The sequence below is a fragment of the Phalangium opilio genome, unplaced genomic scaffold (assembly GCF_054372755.1).
Source record: "Phalangium opilio isolate 3A_F unplaced genomic scaffold, DU_Popi_V2 ptg000002l_1, whole genome shotgun sequence".
Lineage (NCBI taxonomy): Eukaryota > Metazoa > Arthropoda > Arachnida > Opiliones > Phalangiidae > Phalangium > Phalangium opilio.
Window position 1 is genome coordinate 8,413,678 of NW_028324144.1, and position 20,183 is coordinate 8,433,860.

At 36.5% G+C, this 20,183-nt stretch overlaps 2 protein-coding genes and 1 long non-coding RNA gene across 7 annotated transcripts; 1 reads left to right on the plus strand and 2 right to left on the minus strand.

Annotated features, from left to right (window-relative positions):
* Positions 1-2,708: 2,708 nt before the first annotated feature.
* LOC149718632 (uncharacterized) lies at positions 2,709-6,922 on the minus strand. Its single transcript, XM_089860954.1, has 10 exons — positions 6,870-6,922; positions 6,767-6,806; positions 6,613-6,689; positions 4,825-4,897; positions 3,998-4,162; positions 3,912-3,928; positions 3,760-3,836; positions 3,388-3,605; positions 3,005-3,324; positions 2,709-2,947 (listed from the first exon to the last, which is right to left on the minus strand). Exons 1-10 carry the CDS (start codon positions 6,920-6,922, stop codon positions 2,737-2,739), a joined length of 1,251 nt encoding a protein of 416 aa, XP_089717080.1. The 3' UTR covers positions 2,709-2,736.
* Positions 6,923-8,381: 1,459 nt separating this feature from the next.
* LOC149718633 (uncharacterized) lies at positions 8,382-12,133 on the minus strand. Of its 5 annotated transcripts, none has more exons than XR_016372364.1 (9): positions 11,926-12,133; positions 11,819-11,858; positions 11,678-11,754; positions 11,161-11,485; positions 10,936-11,104; positions 10,036-10,253; positions 9,656-9,975; positions 9,262-9,598; positions 8,382-8,974 (listed from the first exon to the last, which is right to left on the minus strand). XR_016372364.1 is itself a non-coding variant. In XM_089850868.1 (9 exons), the coding sequence occupies exons 1-9, from the start codon at positions 11,976-11,978 to the stop codon at positions 9,388-9,390; spliced, it is 1,326 nt and encodes a 441-aa protein (XP_089706994.1). In that variant the 5' UTR covers positions 11,979-12,133; the 3' UTR covers positions 8,382-9,387. The 5 variants fall into 5 exon arrangements, 4 of the variants coding, with proteins under 4 accessions (XP_089706994.1, XP_089706993.1, XP_089706995.1 ...); XM_089850868.1 differs by having other exon boundaries at positions 8,382-9,598; positions 11,161-11,325; positions 11,413-11,485; XM_089850867.1 differs by having other exon boundaries at positions 8,382-9,598.
* On the plus strand, positions 10,992-12,194 carry LOC149718634 (uncharacterized). Its single transcript, XR_016372369.1, has 3 exons — positions 10,992-11,121; positions 11,180-11,892; positions 11,998-12,194. It is a non-coding gene; the product is annotated as an uncharacterized LOC149718634 (long non-coding RNA).
* Positions 12,195-20,183: the final 7,989 nt, after the last annotated feature.

Consider the following 20,183-nt stretch of genomic DNA (forward strand, 5'->3'; position numbering starts at 1 on the left):
TCCAGGATTCCTGACAAGAAAAATAATAATATTGTTTAATTCCCATCGAGAAAAATATTTCGATTCGAGACTTACATCGAGAATGGTCATAAATTATACGCCAGTGGGGGCAATTCTCTAACTTTTTAAGAGAGTTATAGCAAGCAGGAATACATCGATTTTTCTACTTGGAATCTTTAACAGGTCATGTTCTGGGTCTTTCTGCTTGACTTAAAGGGGGGGAGGTGTAGAAATCGTCACCCCTGATATCATGCATCATGTATTTGAACGGAGGCTCCGCTTTTAATATCACATAAATCGTGTTCAGATGTGTCTTTCATTTGGGCATGCGACAATTGTAATTAGTTACATTGATCCTAGGTGTTTTTCCTAATTAGCAAAGAAACATAAGCCCTTCTATATCAAAATTATAACGCGATAACAAGCTTAACACTAATCAAGACACTTACGGCGGTCTGACAGCCATTACCATCAACAGGAACTTCCGTAGGTTAACGTAAGTCCAGATCCGGGTTAATGGACAAACTATACTTGTAAAACTGAGCTATAGATGGCGGGCTTGAATGGCTTGGAAGAAACCTAGGTCCAGTACTTATAGGGAGCTGTAATATGATCCACTTCTGTTAGCATTAAATGACGCCTTAAACTTGGAAAACCTGTTCAATATTTCTGAAAGTTTTATAAAACCTAGATTGGGTAGAATTGAACATGGAAGAGAATTACATTGCTATGGGAATATTTGCCCTTTCCAAGACTAAATTCTATTAGAAGCAGGCTCATATTACATGCCATTTTAAATGATATTACGGTTGGATGATTTTTCAAACAAAGTAAGTTAAGCATTATTCACATAATGGATTTAGTTAGAGCTCGGATTAACTTAATGCTTTCAAGCCTTCATTAAAATTTAACTTTTGAACTTTGAGGAGAAAATTTGATATCTGAAATTAGAATTTTACTTCAAAAATAAATTCTATTTTTAACGAGATATCTAGGCCCGTGCGTGTCGATTTTTATGTGGGGAAATATCCAGTTTCATAGAGGAAAAATTTTCGCCCAATATGTGTACCAGATGGCGCTTTTATTACAGTTGCGAAGGGGGTCTTCCATAAATTGTCGTTGATATTTTAGGGGCCAATTATAAAAATTTTATGAAAGAGAAAGGCTTCACCCTTAAATTAACGTAATTGTTTTAGGGGCTATTTATTTTTTATTGAATCTTTTGGTTAGATTGTGTGGACAACAAAATTAATTTAGAGATTTTAACATTGTTCTTTTGTTTTGTAAAACAAAACTTCTTGAAGTTGCTAATTCACAGTTTTATTATACCATAAGAGGAATTTTTTTACTCCATTGCAACCTTTAATTTTTTTAACCTTAGCTTTTTTATCCTTTACATCTTTGCCCTAATATTCTAGCAGTCGACGGGGTCACGAGGCTGAACTTATTTTTACTTTACGATACTAAAAGCGCCACCAAGTGTGAAAACACGGCGAACTAAATTAGGTAAAAAAATATTCTCGCTTCGCGATAAACACGGGTCTAGATATGTCGGAGGCTCCGATTTTTAATTTCCAATTTAGCTCGGAATATCTTTGGCGTGTGCATATAATTGACCCATTTTTACTAGGTGTGGTTATGTAACCAGACCTAGCTTTTCGTCATGTTTGTGTGTGTGTTCGAGCAAGGTTAGAAACAGATTAATTTGATGGACACATGTATCGGATTCCGGTTTTTTGAAAGCGTTTCAAATATAAATATTTTCTCTAAACTCCGGTTTTTGGGTTAACGCGGGGGACAGGGAATTCGGGTGCAGTAGCTAGAATTAAAGATTCATTCTCATTCATAAAGGGCACTATTTATATAGTCTGGATTTCTGGGTTTTTTTATTATATTTGTCGTTGAAAACCTTTCCTGACCCTTCAACAGGTTATTAGCTACGAGTGTGAAAGACATGAGGTTTTTTCGATTATGATCTGTCAGGGCGTACGTTTGTGGTTTGTGTGTGGACATTGGTAGGCAAAAATACCTTATTGGCTAGGTGTGGTAAGAATTTAATGTATCCCAGTAGTTGTCCATCTCGAATATTACCTTAGCGAGTTTGAAAACATGAATATTGGACCTACGAAACTAACAAGCCTTACCAACCCCAACAACATCAAGCAAATACGCAAATTGTATTTACGTGACTTGTTAAAATGAACGATTTCATTTTAGATTTGAATAAGCAATTTTTATTTTCATCTGAAATTAATAATAAATTCAAATTCTACATTTGCGATTTTCAGTATTCGACTGGTAATTTATATTTTGCCGTACAAGTCAAAACTTTCACAGAGGCGTCAAACTAATCAATCAACAAGTCAAAGGGGGTATTATTAATTCTTTATTTAACTCGGAATTAAATCAATTATTGCATTTTGGATTTGTAAAGATAATCGATCGTTTCCACGTAATTCAAATTGAGAATGTGCAATTTTCAAGTTTGAACTGTTAAACTGCAACTGTAGTTTTTGTCTAAAAGTCAAAACTGCCATAAAGACATCAAGCGATAAACAACTTTGCAAGTGAAGCAAAAGCTCTGACTATAAATTTTTGTCAGTTTTTATAAGGTAAGACCATTAAAGCTGGGTTAGAACAATAGTTAGGTTCAAATTAGAGTGCAAATTATTGTTTTAAACCTTATTGACATCGTAGGAATTTGATTTCGGGCCTGAATTATTAAATTTTCATTGCTTAAGAAATTAGCTTAAAGAAAACTTCGGTGATGGCAACGACTACTGTTCCTGACAGCAGCAAGAGAAGTAAGTAGAAGGGAGCGCTGACGCTACTCAGGTCCAAATTAGCCGCGCTTTTCATCGGTGTCTTCCAAGTGACCTGTCCGTATAAGTGAAGGACCTCGAGATCCAGATAGTTCAACGCTTGCGTCTCGAATAATGGTTTCATGCTGTATTAGAACATTAATCAACGACCTTAATCATTTTACAATAAAATTCATACCGACATCAGTTGGACGGACTCGTGCTCAAAGGGGCTGCTTTTAATCCAAGAGGCGTTTAACATGACGTGTAAGTAGTCGAAGGCAAGTTCTTGTTGCGAAAAGTATAGGCCTCCATTGCTCAGAAAGTATTCTTTATTCTCGTAGTCAGATATCAAGAATTGTCCCAAGAACCAAATCAGAAAAGTGTCTCTCGTGATCAGAGCTTTTTCTCCAGAAAGAATCGGAAAGTATCCATCAAAAGCTAGATATTCCACTGGATCAGCGAATAGTTTCTCCTCATCGAGTGAGCCTAGCCATTCCTGCATTATTGGGTCCTGACTTGCCTACATATACGCACAAATGACGTCGGAAGAATAGAATTATTTAACATTTAAACGCCTATTTACCAATATTTTCAGATACTCGAAAGTTCCAGATTCTTTGAACATGATAGGTGGAATTCCCGATTTGATCAAGTCCGAGAGGGTGTCGATACGACTGTAGCTTTCCGTCGTGAACTCCGTCCGCAAGAAACACCCCAGGAAAAACAGAATGAAAGTCACTCCGATCAACCACGACGCAGCGAGCAGACGACAAGTAACGTGGGGCAAAATGGAGGGAATAGCTATGGAACGTAATTATGTTTCATTAAAGCGCTAGCCATCTTTTGTTATGGGAGGCAATCTCCGCTAATTGGATTGTGGAAACTGGCTCGCGCTACGTTCTGACGTATATGGAAAATATTATTTTCAAATGTAAGCGACCGGTTAATCCCTTACGCTCGGCGCACAACAGGGAGGCGTTGTCCCAGACATTTCCCAGGGTTTCTTGGGCTAGTTTCTTGAAAACTTTTTTGCTGGGCACCGATTTGTATTTGTTGGTTACGATAGAGTGAATGACGAGCAAAAGTGACAGAAGAACCAAGCTAAACCCCATTAAAATCACCACCTATTTAAGCGAAGAATGTAATTTAATGAATTGGTTATTGTCAATGTATTGTAATTGAGGGAAATTTACTGGAGTGTCCATATTTAAGAAGGACAAGGAAGTGGACAAAACTCTCTTCGGTGCGGCGGATACGATAATCATCCTGGCCGTTTCGAACACCGGAGACGGAGTAAAATGTTCCTGTCGGCCATCAAAATATGAGAGTGGTGCGGAAAACAGAATCAAATTTGATTTCTAAAACCAAAGTTTAGATGGATCATTCAAACTTTGTTAAGTTTGTGCAAGAAGGAATTTACTATAAGAAGGCCTAAAAAGGCGTCCGGTGCGCGCGTGATAGTCGACAATCCCCCCTCATGGGTGGGGGGAGGCTGTAAACCAAGGCGGAACTTGATATTTTATCTTACTCTGTTTTCCACCATCTATCTCTTTTCACCTTTTCGTTAAGCCTTGGTTTGGTTTTTGGAACTCACGAAATCATAAGTATAGTACACTTGATTCGATTTAGAAACAATTATACAACGAACGATTTTTACGCAGAGACACGTATTCAAAATCCATTAAGTTAGGTTCAAAACCTTTAACTAACTTGTTAATGGCAATTAAAACCATTCCCTAACCGTTTTAGCACCGCGCTGGCAGCCTCCATTTTCTGTTTACTTTGTTCGAGGTTTTTTTTCTCTATTCGGAATACGTCAATCGCGTCTGTATGACCTACCCCCACGGGATCCAATAGGAAAGCGCAGAGCAATGACGGACATGAAAGAGGTGGGGCTTACTTGTCCACTAACACCGGCGTAAGAGTAGAAGCGTAAAATCTAGTGACTTAGGCATTCTTATAGTAAATAAATTCTTGGTTTGTGTAATTGAATTCTGGTTTCTCTTTCAGTTTCACTTACGTTGAAAGCATCAGGTTCAGTGTATATTTTGGAAAGATCGAAAAAGCTAACTTTATGGTCTTCGTAACATACTCTTAAAAATCATGGACAAAATTAATAATCGATGAGATATACGTGAGTTAGCTGATGTTGAGATAGTTAACATTTGAAAGTGTAAAAAGAGCCACACTTTTGGGAAGCTAAATTGTGCACTTCAATCATTATTTGTCAATTATTTCAGTGTTGGTTGTGCTTCTCGTCATATATGGTTAAACTTTTAGTTTAATTGAGAAGAACACAGCAAATAAAATTTAAATTCTCGAATATTCGCACATCAATCAGATCGAAGGAGCGAGGACTACAACATGGCGACTTAACACCGCAATTCATTCTAGCTCGACCCAATTAATAGTTGAATCAAATGCAAAGTGGTATGAACAAGTTGGAAAAACCAAAATATTACCTTCCCGAGTCAAGAGTAGGACTGGACTACTACTACAAACTTATTCACCTAGATATAGAATTATTTCTCTTTTCATGAAGTAAAAATTTACGAATTATTAAAGCAGTATTCCAAGGATAGCGAATGTACAGTAAAGCAGACGACATTGTACATCCAATTAAGGTATGTCTTGGACACATGGAAATCAGTCAATGGAAAAAAAATTAATGAAGTGTACAGCTTTGGGAGAGAAATATAACCTTCATCTGTTTAAAAACCCCAATTGTCTACGCCTCAACTGTTAACCCTTTATTCTCACAGCTTCATTCACAACTGGTTTACAGTATAAACACCATTGTCTCGTTTCACCTCAACGATGTTTGCCATCATGAGTGTTAACGTTCAAAATATCACAAAAACTGACTTGTGGTTAGACGCAATGAAAGTCAATGCGCACCATAACAAGAATGAAAACTCCGTAGCTACAACCCGATTAGCCCTTTCACTGAACCTTATTATTTAGACGAGTATTTAACTTTCGGCTCACTCTGAACCGTTAATATCTCTTCATTACCGAAACGATAATCAAAACCCATAGTTTATTTCACCTCGGGCCTCAATAGTTTACTGAGTCCTTTAGTTCAATAGGCCTATTACGGATAATACCCTTTAACGGACAGAGTCTAAGCCTTAGCGTTTTCTTGTAACCACTCAAGCAAGGATTGTTCTATATAAGCTGTGGTATAGCTTAAGTAATATATAAACAGCCAATTCAAATAATAATATTAAAAAATATCCTTGGAATACCAAAATGAAACAGAGCTTTATAGCTTGAAAACTACTAAAGGCATCGTGATTACACATAAACACAAGGCAAACTGCTAGCTCAATAGTGTAACATCGGACGGACAAGCACAGGCAATCACATAGACTGCTTTTTAACCCTTTTCGTATCAATTTTGATTTGAGAAACAAGATTATCTTAAATACTAAAATAAATATAATTAATATTAAACATTTTCTTCGTTAGTTGTTCGCCTTATTGAGCGTTACATCGTTTTGATAAAGAAGAATTAAACATTCTGGAGAGACTTGACTAATATTGGTATCCATGTGGGATGGACAAAAAGACCAGGTGATGGTGGTGTCAGACCGACAATGGAGTAATAGCCAGTGTTAGTGGAATACAATTTTCCTAATTTCCGGGAACTGTAAATGTGGTCCGGAAATTGAGAACACATTTGCTCCAATTTGCAAACTGCGAAAGCGGTCCCCTGGGGTGTAACAACAGACAGACGGACAGACAGGCAGACATGTCGAAATTAGAACCTCTCCGTGACATACGTCACTCGGAGAGATAAAAATACTTTATGTTCAAGGATCGTTTTAGATATTCCTCTACGATTCTGTAAGTTGTCCCGACGCGTTTCAATTCCCACGATTCCTGACAAGAAATATTAAAGTTTTATGAAATTTCATTCTACGAGATACGCCACCAAATGAATGTTGTCATAAACTCACCTCAATTGTCGTCACGTTTATTGGAGTCTCTTCTGTGAACCTATATTAAAAAAGTAATTTTTCGAATAACGACAACATTACGATTTGAAAATGTAATTTGAACCTGTATTTAAGATATCGGTTATTTCCAAGAAATGTAGTTTGGTTCATTGTCATTTTCGATTCCGTGTTAATCCAGCAAGTATTCAATGCGAAACATTCGAAGATTGTAACGAGTTACTGATAGACTTGCGATTGTCTATTCTGTCATTTCGCGGAAAACGAGAGTTGTAAGTTTTAAACTAAACTCAACAGTCAGAAACGAAGTAAAAGCTCTTTGTTTTGACTTTTAATTCACTTCCACCCTTGTAAAGTGTTAGTATTTAGTAACCTAGGCTATAATTGTTGGTTTAGGTTAGCGTCGAGAAAAAACTTAGAAGAGCGCTTTTTCAAGCTAGTGTACTAACGTTGCGGGAAATCGACGTTCTTTATTTGATAGGCGCCAATTAATTGGGAATAAATATGGTCCGGAAGTCCATTAAATTAGCCTAGGAAGTAAACAATTACAATAGCTGGTATAGCGTACGTCTCTGCTGGGGTAAGAAGTTAATTATATGAAGAGAAAAGTAACAAACCTATAATCGAGAGTTGAAAGGAAATTTTGCACTAGTATTTTAAGTACGTTTATGGCATCAAGTAATTCTCGACTCGTTGCGTTGCTGAGTTTTGGTGCAACGCGCCATTGAGAGCGCTTGAACCGCTCGAACCGCTCTTAACCACCGACTACCGCTCACTAAACTGTTGCTGGGGTTTTAATGGAATCACGAAGCTTGACGCGACATTGAAATTTTATTAACTTTCATAATTATTGAACTTGGAAAATTTGTTCTATATTTCTGAAAGTTTTATTAAACCCAGAAAGGGTAAATTTGAACATGAAAGAGTATTTACTTTGATATGGGAATATTTACCCTTTCTAAGACTGAATTCTATTAGAAGCAGGTTCATATTACATACCATTAGGAATGTATGGAGGGGGTTGGAATGGTCAAAGGGGCTCCCGGTGTTCCCTTATTTATTATTTTTTTTTTCAAAAGTGTAGCTCCTCCCGCATCGTCGGCTTAGCCATCTCCCGAAGGCGGTAAATGTCTAGTCGTTTCAAACTAGGGACCGAGCGGATAGAGGGTGGAGTTAGCTGAAGAATTTTCACTTTTTTGGCAGCCAATGAAAAGTTTTAAGCGGGAATAATCGTATTTCGTCAGTCTATGACGTCGCTAACATAAAATAAGCCACGCCAGATGTTTCCAAGATCATTTCACGCCTATTATGATTCCACCTTAGCCATTCCAACTCCCCTCAATTCACTCCTGATACCATTTAAATGATATTACGGTTGGATGATTTTTCAAACAAAGTTAGTTAAAACACTTTGGGTAATTATTCTCGTAATGGATTTAGTTAGAGCTCGGTTTATTTTTATGCTTTCAAGCCTTCATTAAAATTTAACTTTTGAACTTTTAGGAGAAAATTCGATACCAGAAACCAAAACTTTGTTCACTCGTGTAAAATCAAGTCCATTCCCTTAGCTCGGAATGTCTTTGGCGTATGCCTGTTATTTTAACAATCAACGATGATATTTTAGATTTGAAAAAGCAATTTTTATTTGCATTAATTAATAAAAATTCAAATTCTACATTTGCCGTTTTCAATTTTCGACCGCTAATTTTTATTTTGCCGTACAAGTCAAAACTTTCACGGAGGCGTCGTTATTTTTGCCACTATACGTTTAATTTATGTAACATTTTTTAGTCTTTATGGTTAAGAAGCAGAATATGTTTTTTGTCTTCGCAATTAAGCTTTCAAGATTTGCAATAAAATTCAATATTCCCAACATACTTTACTCTTAGGAAATGAAGTGTACGATTAATTCGAGATTTCGATAAGAGTTATATCAAGTAGTACATTTTGGATTTAAAAAGGTAGCCTAATTAATCGTTTCCATGAAATTGAAATTGTAAAAGTGTGTCATTTACAAGTTTGAACGCGCAATGAGGCGAATAATTAACGAAGAAAATATATAAATATTAATTATATTTAAGATAATGCAGATTTCTCGACTCAATTTTAGTACAGAAAGAGTTCTAAAGTCGTCTATCTGTGTGTCTGTGCTCGTTGTTACACTTGTGCACCGCGTTATCAGTTTGCTTCGTGTGGGTATGTAATGAAATCCTACAAAACAGTTACGTTCTTAAACAAAGAATTTTTTAAGGTATAATGAGAGCATAGTATTTACATGCCAACGTACTAGCGATTATAGCTTTGAATAATTATAGTATAATTCATTAACTTTAATTTCAGCCATAATTGCATATTTAGGTAAATAAGTTTGTAGGTAGTACTTCTCTAACTTGTTATTAATGTAAGACAATTAAGTCTGGGTTAGAACAATAATAAGGTTCACACTCGAGTGCAAATTGTTATTTTAAATCTCAATGGCATCATAAGCATGTAATTACCAATTATAAGTTAGAGTCTATTTGAAGTGACGTAAACTACTGTAATTTCGTTCGTGTACTGGATTCAAGTTGAAGAAAATCTCTGTCTTTTTAGGAATTTGATTTCGGGACTGAAACTTTCATCGTTTAAGAACATTGCTTAAAAAATATTTCGGTAATGACCGCGGCTACTGTTCCTGACAACAGCAAGAAAAGCAAATGGAAAGGAACAATGACGCTACTGAGGTCCAAATTATCCGCGGTCTTCATCGATCTCTTCCAAGTGATCTGTTCAATTAAGTGACGCATCTCGAAATCCAGATAATCCAACGCTTGCGTTTCTAAAAACGGTTCCATGCTGCAATAGATCATTCATCAACCCCCTGGATTAATTTACGATAAAATTCATACCGACATCAGTTGGAGGGACTCGTGCACCATGGGGCTGCTTTTCATCCAAGAGGTGTTGAACATGCTGTGTAAGTAGTCGAAGGTAAGTTCTTGTTGCGAAAAGTAAAGCCCCCCGTTGTCGTCAATGAATTTTTTATTCTCGTAATCAGATGTCAAGAGTTGCCTCAAGATCTGAACCAGAAAAGTGTCTTTCACGATCACAGCTTTTTCCCCAGAAAGTATCGGAATGTATGCTTCAAGCGACAGATATTCTATTGGATCAGCGAATAGTTTCTCCTTATCGAGTGCGTCTAGCCATTCCTTAACAACTGGATCCTGGGTTGCCTATAGATGCGCACCAGTAATCAGAAGAATAGATTTCTTAACACGAAAAAGCCATTTTACCAAATACTTCAGAAAATCGAAAGTTCCGGTTTCCTTTGCCATGATAGGTGTAATTCCCGATTTGATCAAGTCCGAGAGGGTGTCGATGGTATTGAAGCTTTCTGTCGTGAACTCCGTCCGCAAGAAACAACCCAAGAAAAACAGAATGAAAGTCACTCCAATCAGCCACGACGCAGCGAGCAGACGACAAGTAATGTGAGGCAAAATCGAGGGAATCGCTACAGGGAACGTAATTATGTTTTATTAAAGCGCAGCGCTATCCACCTTGTGACCTTTCGTAAGGGGGCATAATCTGTGCATCGTTGAATTATCCACGTGGAGTGGGTGGAGCTGTACAATTTGACATAATGAGGAATTTTTATCAAATAGTAGCTGTTGACCGCGGCGTCGCTCCCGTGTAATAGGAACTTCCATTAAAATGATATAAAGAATGGGTAGATTTAACTGATGACTAATATTTTTGTAGCCCCCTAGGAGCGAAGGCACTGGGCGTTGCCCGTCAGCCCGTCGGGACATATTTTATTACTTTTCACGCGGACATCATTCCATAAAGAAGGGTTTTTAAATTTCTGGCCGCCATTTAAAAACATGGCAACAAATCGAAACCAAAAGTCCATTCAGCCCGATAGAATAAAGGAAACCAGTGTACTAAATATTTGCGAAATCGGTTGAAACGCGCGGACTTGTTGCATAGAGAAGATTTTTTACATTTCTGGGCGCCATTTTTTAAGATAGTGGCGGATTGGAAAAATCTTTCTTAGTACGCGCCTACTACTTATGAGTAACGTTCTTGCAAATTTTCAGTCTTCTAGGGCAAGCGGTTTGGGCTGGGCGTTGATTATCAGTCAGTAAGTCAGTCAGGACTTTGATTTATATTGATATAGATAAGCCATCACTTACGTTCTGCGCACAAGAGGGAGGCGTTCTCCCAGACATTCCCTAGGGTTTCTTGTGTCATTTTCTTGACGATTCTCTTGGTGGGCACCGATTTGTATTTGTTGGTTACGATGGAGTGAATGACGAGCAAAAATGACAGAAGCACCAAGGTAAACCCCACTAAAATCACCACCTAATTGATCGAAAAATGTAATTCAACGAATTGGATTGTAATTAAACAATGTTTACATTCGTGTCCATATTTAAGAAGGACAAGGATGTGGACAAGACTCTTTTCGGCGCTGCTGACACGATAAGCAGCCTGGCCGTTTCAAACACAGGAGACGGAGTGAAATGTTCCTGTCGACCATAGAAAGTTGAGAGTGGCAAGGGAATCATGATAATATTTGATTTCTTAAACCAATTTAATGATGAATTATGCAAACTTTGTTCTATTTTTGTATTTAAATTCGGTATGATTTCTTTTTCAGTTTCACTTACGTTGAAAGCATCAGGTTCATTGTATACTTTGGCAAGATCGAAAAAGCTAAGTTCATGGTTTTCGTAATATAGTCTAAAATCATCGTCAAAATTAAATTACATAGAGACATTGCCTAATCAAGCCAAAAGGCTAAACATTTAGTGAAATTCTCGAATATTCGGGCCCTCATTTGACCGAACGAGCGAGCGAAGACTATGGCGAGTTAACAACATAATTCTTTCTCGCTCGGCCCAATTTACAAATTCAGAGTAGTGTGAAAAATACCGGGTGTTGAAGGACCGTTTTGCATATTCCGCTATGATGTTGTAAGATGTGATCATTCGCTCCAAGCTCCACGATTCCTGACAAGAAATATTAAAAGTTTACTAGCCATTAAAAAACGCCACCAATTGTCGATAAGCTCACCGTAATTGTCGTAACGTTTATTGGAGTTTCTTGGACGTACCTTTAATAGAAAAAAAGTGATTTTTCAAATCGATGTAAGCATTACGATTTGAAAATGCGATTTGTACCTGTATTTAAAATATCGGTTATTTCCAAGAAATGTCATTTGGTTCATTGTCATTTTGGGTTCTTCTTCTTAGGTGCTTTTGTTGTCGGTCATCGATGCTACGCTTTCTGATAACAACTTCAATTTTTTCAAAAAGGGCTATTACAACCTAAACAAGTTGGAAAAACCAAAATATTACCTCTCCAAGTCAAGAGGAGGACTACTACTACAAACGTATTAACCTAGATATAGAATTATTTCTCCTTTATTTTAAGTAAAAATTACGAATTATTAAAGCAGTATTCTAATAAAGATATGTCTTGGACACATGGAGAATAGTCAATTGAATTTAGTTTTTAAAACGAGACTTTCTTGTGCTAATTTCATTGAAATACACGTTTAATTATAAGTACTCTACTATAATACCCCCCATAGTTTCAAATAAACAATGAATTCTAGTACGCACCTTTCAGTTAAGTGCCCAAACTTTTAACGCATTGCGAAGTAAATTAACATAAAGGTATCAAGAGTAACGTCCAGGCTGTTTGGTGGTGATAATGATGGGCAACCTGCGGCACCGTATCTCTCCCAGTGTACCTCGCGCACACCCCTACCTTCGCTAGGTGATTGTTAAGCGCAGCCGCGTGGCGCCATTGTATTTGTACGAGAACTAGCTTCTATTTTTAAAACACAGGGGTCATCCTTTACGTTTTCGTACCCGTACGACCCTACCGAAACGCCCCCGAGGATACTAGGAGGACGTCGTTGCTGTTTCGTAGGTATGGAGATAACCTGCAGAAGAACTCAACTGTACTCTCCTTTGGAAGGTTGAAATCTAATCGAGTTTGGCTAATGAATCATTAACAGAGTGTTAACCACGTTGATTGTTAACCACTCTCTCCCGAACATTAAGCTGCTTCTGGGGTTTAAAAGAAATGGCAAAATATTGGGGGAATCAAGCTTGACTCGATATAGAAGTAAATGCATGCAACTTAATTACTTTGTTTTTCATATGATGCCAAAAACCCAAACGTTTGATCATTATTGTTTCCAGTGTTGTGGATAATAACTGTATCTAATCGCACCTTTAGAAGGAGTAGAGTTTAATATAGTAAAAACACGTTATAATCGGAAATATTTATCCCTTCTCAAGTTGGATTGTACCATACATTTCCATTATAGAAATTATGTAACGATTGGCCGTTTATTCGCAATTATGTTGGAGGTAGAATGCATGGGAATTTTTGACACATGGCAGTAACGCGTAACTATGTGGCGCTAGTCTGGGAAATAGCACACTTACTCTGGTCGAAAGCCCATTTATTTAACTTGAACCAGTTTCTAAATATAAGAAGTACCGGTGGTTACTGGTCCTCGGGACCAGTTTATTAATTGAAAATCTATAGGAAAACTAAGCTGAGGGGACAAGTCCAAGGATCAGTTTATTATTTTTGAAACAAGGGGTCACTGGTACCTAGGACTGGTTTTAAAAAATTGTTATTTACCTGACTGCTAGGCGCTATATTGATTTGGCAAAATAATGTTGCCAGCTTATATTTAATTCGTTTAACCCTTTGGTACAATTTAATCTTTGTACTAAAATCAATCAAATAAATAACAGAAATTTGAACTGTGATTTTACCATAAAACGAGGAAAGCTATTCAATCAACATATTTTCTAGTGAAACGAGAACCATGAATACAGTCATAAGAAAATAATATATAGCTCCCTATAAGTATGAAACTCTCCATTTAAGCCATATAAACAGCATTTTCTTCCACTGAAATTTGTAAAAAGTTTCTAATGCCACCTATTAAGAGTTTTTGACGTTAAAAAGATGAAATATTTGTTTGGAAAATTTTCAAATTTTATATTGTAATTAAATTGTTAAAGGTCTAGACGTTTTTATTATGATAATTATAACTGATTAAGTACATGCCAAAATTATCATAATAAATTAATAGATGGCCCGAGATTTTGACGAACGAGGCTAGCGCCTACACTGGTACGAGGTAAGGAGTATCTTGTGTCTCTACGGGCGCGGCGATTTCCCGGGCCCATCGTGCCTTTCGCGGACACCTTAGGTGGCGGCGGCGGTTTCGCCCCCCCCCTTTTACTCTTAGTACCGAAACTTCTCCCACGGGGCGTAAAAGCGTAAGCGCGCCAAATTTGGGAGCAAATGCTGTAGTATGAAAATGTAGTTGTACTACGTTTCATACTTATAGGGAGCTATATATTATTTTCTTATGATACAGTATTATCTGTAGGATGTTTTGGCAGCGCTTCACTTCAACGAAGATTCAGCTTAGAACAAAGATGGGAAATTAAGAAGGAATGTTTTTCCCAAAAGCTAAAAAATGAGAATACTCGGTTAAACCACGGAGCTGTATTGTAGAAGGAGTAGAGACTCGTAGCTTCCCCTCTACTAAAAAAGCTAGAACTTATTGGTCCATAAAAAGGGGGTATGAATTTTGACCCTTCCTCCAAACCTAGGCGAGGCAATGTAAACAAGAAAGATGGCCGCAAGGCGCGAGCTAAGGACGTTGAGGAAGGTTAAGCCTCGGTCTTTTGTGTATCGAGTTTCTCAAGCGTTTGCAAATCTTATTTAAATTTTTATTTTTACTATTATTTCTATTTATATCAACTATAATATGGAAAATATTCAAAGAATTAAGCCGGGAAAGAAGAAAATTACGCCCTCTTTAAAACACTAAAACACATGACGTCAGTGAGTGTTTACATAGGCTCGGTATGCGCGAAAATTGTGCGCGGAGCACTAGTACGCTTTTGTCTAGGCCTACTCCTTCTACAATAAACATCCGTGGTTAAACCCATAATGCTTGAATCGACATATGGTATATATCTTGCATGAAGAAAAATTAATTTCCTTTAATTGAACCAAATGTTATAGAATATGTCGGAACATTAATTCAAAACCTAGAGGAAAAATGCCAAAAGAAAAATCGTACGATAAAGCTCTTGCTGACAGTAAAAGTAGTAGGTGTTCTATACCCATGCTATTATCCGCTCAATATGAACATCCTGATAAGGAAGAAGCGGTTTGAAAAATAAAAAACTAAGAGGAGATTTTTACATTAAAACATATACCAACGTTTTTCAAAAATGATTTTAATAAGATTAAATCATAAGAAAATAATATATAGCTCCCTATAAATATGAAACTCTCCATTTAAGCCATGTAAACAATATTTTCTTCCTCTGAAATTTGTAAAAAGTTTCTAATGCTACCTATTAAGAGTTTTTGGCGTTAAAAAAGATTAAATATTTGTTTAAAAAATGTTCAAATTTTATGTTGTAATTAAATGGTTAAAGGTCTAGAAGGTATTATTATGATAATTATAACCAGAAGTAAGATGAGACTAGAAGTACTGAACAAACGAAATTCTTCACTTGGCGAAAGTGAATATTCTTGATAACACACCAACGGTTGGCCCTCTGGTAGTGGTTTCTGAATTTTCCCTCCAAAACGTGAGACGCTCGTGGCGGTAGACGGCCGAACTAGATTCAATCACCCCCGTCCGTGTTCCACTGCTTTAGGTTGAGGGGAAAGGAGTAGGAAATGTTTTTGGAACTCGACCAATTTTTTTCTCTCTAATGTAGGCGCGATGGAAGCGGCGTAAAATCCTCAAATTTGTTCACTAGTGCCAGGATCTACTACCAATGCTAGAGCTCTTTACTTCTAGTCTCATCTTACTTCTGGTATTAACCAAGCCCGGCATATTGCATGAATTGAACGGGCCCGGCCCATTACGCGTAGTGCAGTTGTAATTTTTATATTTTTTACATAATATCAATGAATTGAATTCATATTTGCTTTAACGTCGTGTCTTTTATTCGCTTCTGGTCGTGTATTATTCATTTATTTTGATAATTGTTCGTCAGAACGTCACATTTGTTCTTAGAAGCTTATACTCATTTAAATTATCTTTCATTTGAATTTTGGATTAAAGGAGAATCAAGTTCGATCCGGAATTTTGGAAAATAAACAAAAAGCCCGGCCTGGCCCGGCCCCTAAATTTTAATTGAAAAAAAAAAATTATTTAACGACCGTGGCCGTTCCTTTTTTATTTATTTATAAAGCAAACGTGATATATAGTGGCATCATCAATCTTTTCGGTATACTCCTATTGGATAGAATCCCGTTGCACCGAATTCAGATTTCTACAATTGTAGCCAAATTTAAAACAATTTATAGCCCAAGGAGCGATTTTCTGCTGAATGGGAATATTTATATGGAAGAGCTTTCGACTGAATGGGAATATTTATATGGAAGAGCTTTCGACTGAATGGGATGGGTTTACACATTAAATCATAGCGTTTTCCTTGAGTTGCCGAGCTCCAGTAGCGCAATGGATTAAGTGATTTGGATCATCGAAGAAGTTAAGCAGCATCGAGCGCCGTCAGTATACTTGGGAGCACGGAGCTTCTATTAACAAGCTCCGTGTTGGGAGGGAGATCTCTTACGTAGGTAAGGTTAGGTTACGTTAGGTTAAGGTTAGACAATTTCAAAAATGAAAGTTATTTACTGAAATTTATTGAAGAATGTTATTGGTGAATATATATATTATTTGCTGCAATATCAAAAAGTTTAATAAGAATATAAATTTTATTGTCCGGTCTGGTCTGGTTAGGTTAGGTTAGGTTTGGTTAGGTTAGGTTAGGTTAGGTTAGGTTTGGTTAGGTTAGGTTAGGTTAGGTTAGGTTTGGTTAGGTTTGGTTAGGTTAGGTTTGGTTAGGTTAGGTTTTGTTAGGTCAGGTTAGGTTAGGTTTGGTTAGGTTAGACAATTTCCAACAATGATAATTAATTACTAAGATTTATTGAAGAATGTTATTGGTGAACATAAATATTATTTGCTTCAATATCAAGAAGTTTAATAAGAATATAAATTTTATTATCCGGTCTGGTCTGATTAGGTTAGGTTAGGTTAGGTTTGGTTTGGTTAGGTTAGGTTAGGTTTGGTTAGGTTTGGTTAGGTTTGGTTAGGTTTGGTTAGGTTAGGTTAGGTCAGGTTAGGTTAGGTTTGGTTAGGTTAGACAATTTCCAACAATGATAATTAATTACTAAAATTTATTGAAGAATATTATTGGTGAACATAAATATTATTTGCTTCAATATCAAGAAGTTTAATTAGAAAATCAATTGAAAAATAGGAATGAAAGGAAAATTCATGATTGGAAAAGCGCCCAAATTGCGGTATTCGGTCTAATGGGATTCGGTCGAACAAGACATTCGATCCAAGGAGATTCGACCCAATGGTAGACAATCCCGTTTTCCGGTCCCTTTAGACATCCAGCGTTCATGGACTGAAGAAGTTACGCCCCGCTCACGTGAAGAAAGTGTTAGGAAAGGGGGAAAAATTAACCCCCCATCCATGGAGTTCTTACCCCAGCAAAGTACGCTATACCATCTATTGTAACTGGTTACTTCCTAGGCTTATTTAATGGACTTATGCTGATTAGTATAAGGTCCCACTATTTACCACGGTAGAGGTATAATTAAGAGCGTGGGAACTAAAAATTTGCATATTTCAATGGTTTGAACTGGTCGCTGCGAGTTCATTCCCCCATTTTAACCCCGAGCGCGGCGCTAGTTTCGTACCTGAAAGGCTCAATGTATATTCCAGGAAAATAGTTACGTGAGGCTTTCTCTTTGGTTTTTATACTGAGTCTATCCCTTTCGTTTTTTTATTCTGAGACTATCCCTTTACTTTTTTATCCTGAGACTGTACTTTTAAAGAATTAAGAGATCTTTTTCCCTCGGTAACAACAAACATTAACCTTTCTGTTCATACTACCTTACGTGTGACTAATCAGTAATAGGAATTATTTATTCAACAACACGAAATGGCGATATAATGTTTTATTCAATGCCTTCAAATATATATTAGTTTAGTTTTTAAATCATTTACATCGTTTATAATGTAATTGTAAAGAAATGGTTCATCAATAGGTAGATTAGTACCAAAATCTTTTCGAAACTTTTCTATGACATTATCGTAGTTAATTACTTTTAAAGCTTTCACTAGGTTTTTTTCGACCCTTGTGCTTGCTTCTCTCATAGTTTCAACTTTAGACAAAAACGTGTTTCTTTAATGATATTTGTACGCAAGTGTCAGTACGTCTAAAATATGCCTTTGGGGTCGTGACATTACCAACCGAAACTTCTACTTTCACCGAAATATTGTGAACTTGGTTAAGTTGGTTCATTTTAAAGCGGTTAAGAAATGACCATTTTGTCGTTGAGTTCCTACATTATTTAGTTTTTCTTCAAAGTTTAGGCGATCTAATAAAAAGTAATACGAATGACGTCATATATAATTCAACCAATGAATGCTGTTATATTAAAAATGTTCGACGAATGACGTCATTTTTACCTAAAGGCTGCGTTCAGTAACACTCATCAGGAAAAAAATCGATGTTTGGGAAAATGAAATAGGCGTTCTTTTGACGTCGTGATGACGTTGCTGTTTGTTGATCAGCACAATTTTGTGTAATCGATGCTTTTCAAAATGGCGACGATATTATGATAACGTTATGGCAGAGGCTTAAATAATAAAACCGAACTATTTACAAAGATATTGTACTTCAATTTATCCATTAAATCAAAACTCCTACCCCTTAAAATTCTGTCATAATCCTTTTTTTAGGAAGATAATATTTGTCAATTTTTCATTATTTAAAATTGTAGGAGATTGGGATGTAGTTCCCTCCAATTTTTTTTTGTCACGGCGCAAAATGACGAAATTTACGTCATGATTCCGATGCTCATCAAAAAAACCTCCTGCACAGCTGATTTTTCTGATGGGCCACTGACGTCTCGCCTAAAGACGCGAAAAACCGTTCAGTAAGACATCGATGTCATCTTTTAGTCATCGATGTTTTTGATGACGGTTACTGAACGCAGCCAAAGTTTTACTCTAATATTTTAGTTGATGCAAACGTTTTTATTGTTGTACTGGGACTATTTGTTACACACTTCTAGTGATAAAGTTACTTTATTTTTTGAGGGTCGACGCGTAAGCATTTTCAAATGGCAAATAATGAAAACGATATTTACAAAGTCACGTCCTTTTCTTATTAAATATTACAAGACAGCTATATGGAATAGAAATCGAAAGATCTACGTTTGTATAAAGAAGTGCTAAGCTTATTGGCTAACTTAACCATCTGAGATTGTAGGTTCAAAACTAACCAATTAGAAATTGTGTACTGGAACGTTTATAGCACGTGATTTTACTGTTACAAGTATTTATTGGAATCGGAAGTTTCTTAGAAATCAGTTAAAGACGGTCTTTTAGAGGTCTTACAAGCTAGCTAAAATTTCAATAGAAAAATTGTCAATATTAAAAAAGGCTTTTTGTTTTCTATTTGGTTTAAAGTTTGTGATGAAAACGATTTTAAGTATGAATGCAAAATATAATTTTTGTGGATGTAATGGTATCAAGCGTGTAATTTTCGCTTAAAAACGCGCGGTTGTTTTTGTCATCGTCAACACAAGGAATGCATATATTCACATTGAAAGGTACCATTATTTGCTATATTTAAAATAGTTTTTGAGGTGCATATTTTTTGAAATAAATTTCAAGGAAAATGTTCTATAACTGATAAGTTATAAACGTGACAGGGTGTCGACCACTAAAATAAGATCAATATACATGAAATAAATTGTTAATGAACGAAAAATCAGCGAATTCCTCCTCCTTTTCAGTTAAATTAGCAATGCATATAGAGCTTCATCTAATTAGGTGTCTCAAATGATAGATAATCCAACCCTTTTCTTATCAAGCTGGAAATGGTATCTGTAAAATCCTTTCGCTAGGAATGCAAGATGCGAAACCCTTTCGCTAGGAATGCAAGTTGTAAAACCCTTTCGCTAGGAATGCAAGATGTAAAACCCTTCCGCTATAATGCAAGATGCGAAACCCTTTCGCTAGGAATGCAAGATGTAAAACCCTTTCGCTAGGAATGCAAGATGCATTTCCTTTTTTCCATGTTTTTAAGAAGTAGTTATATTTTATGCGATGGTATTCATCCAATAAGAAAAAGGGACGGTAACTCTGTTCCTCTGCGTAGCTTGAAATTGAGCAAAATTTAAGCGATTTTCTACTTCGAATTCTATTTCAGATTCTGTGATCCAAAGCCAAATTGGGATTTCTTCGGGATACAAATCATCTTCGACTAGGTTCTCTCGCTCACCAATTGCCGCTTTCCAAAATACACGTTCATCAGATTCTATGTTCCAAAGCCAATTTGGGATT

Coding starts and splice junctions, on each gene's coding strand:
- LOC149718632 (XM_089860954.1), bottom strand. CDS start 6,922: ATGACAATGAACCAAACTACATTTCTTGGAAATAACCGATATCTTAAA. Junction 6,690..6,766: donor TAAACGTGACGACAATTGAG/GTGAGTTTATGA, acceptor ATTTCTTGTCAG/GAATCGTGGGAATTGAAACG. Junction 3,606..3,759: donor CTCCCTGTTGTGCGCCGAGC/GTAAGGGATTAA, acceptor TACGTTCCATAG/CTATTCCCTCCATTTTGCCC.
- LOC149718633 (XM_089850867.1), bottom strand. CDS start 11,978: ATGACAATGAACCAAATGACATTTCTTGGAAATAACCGATATTTTAAA. Junction 11,486..11,677: donor AAACGGTCCTTCAACACCCG/GTATTTTTCACA, acceptor CGATGATTTTAG/ACTATATTACGAAAACCATG. Junction 10,254..10,935: donor CTCCCTCTTGTGCGCAGAAC/GTAAGTGATGGC, acceptor CGTTCCCTGTAG/CGATTCCCTCGATTTTGCCT.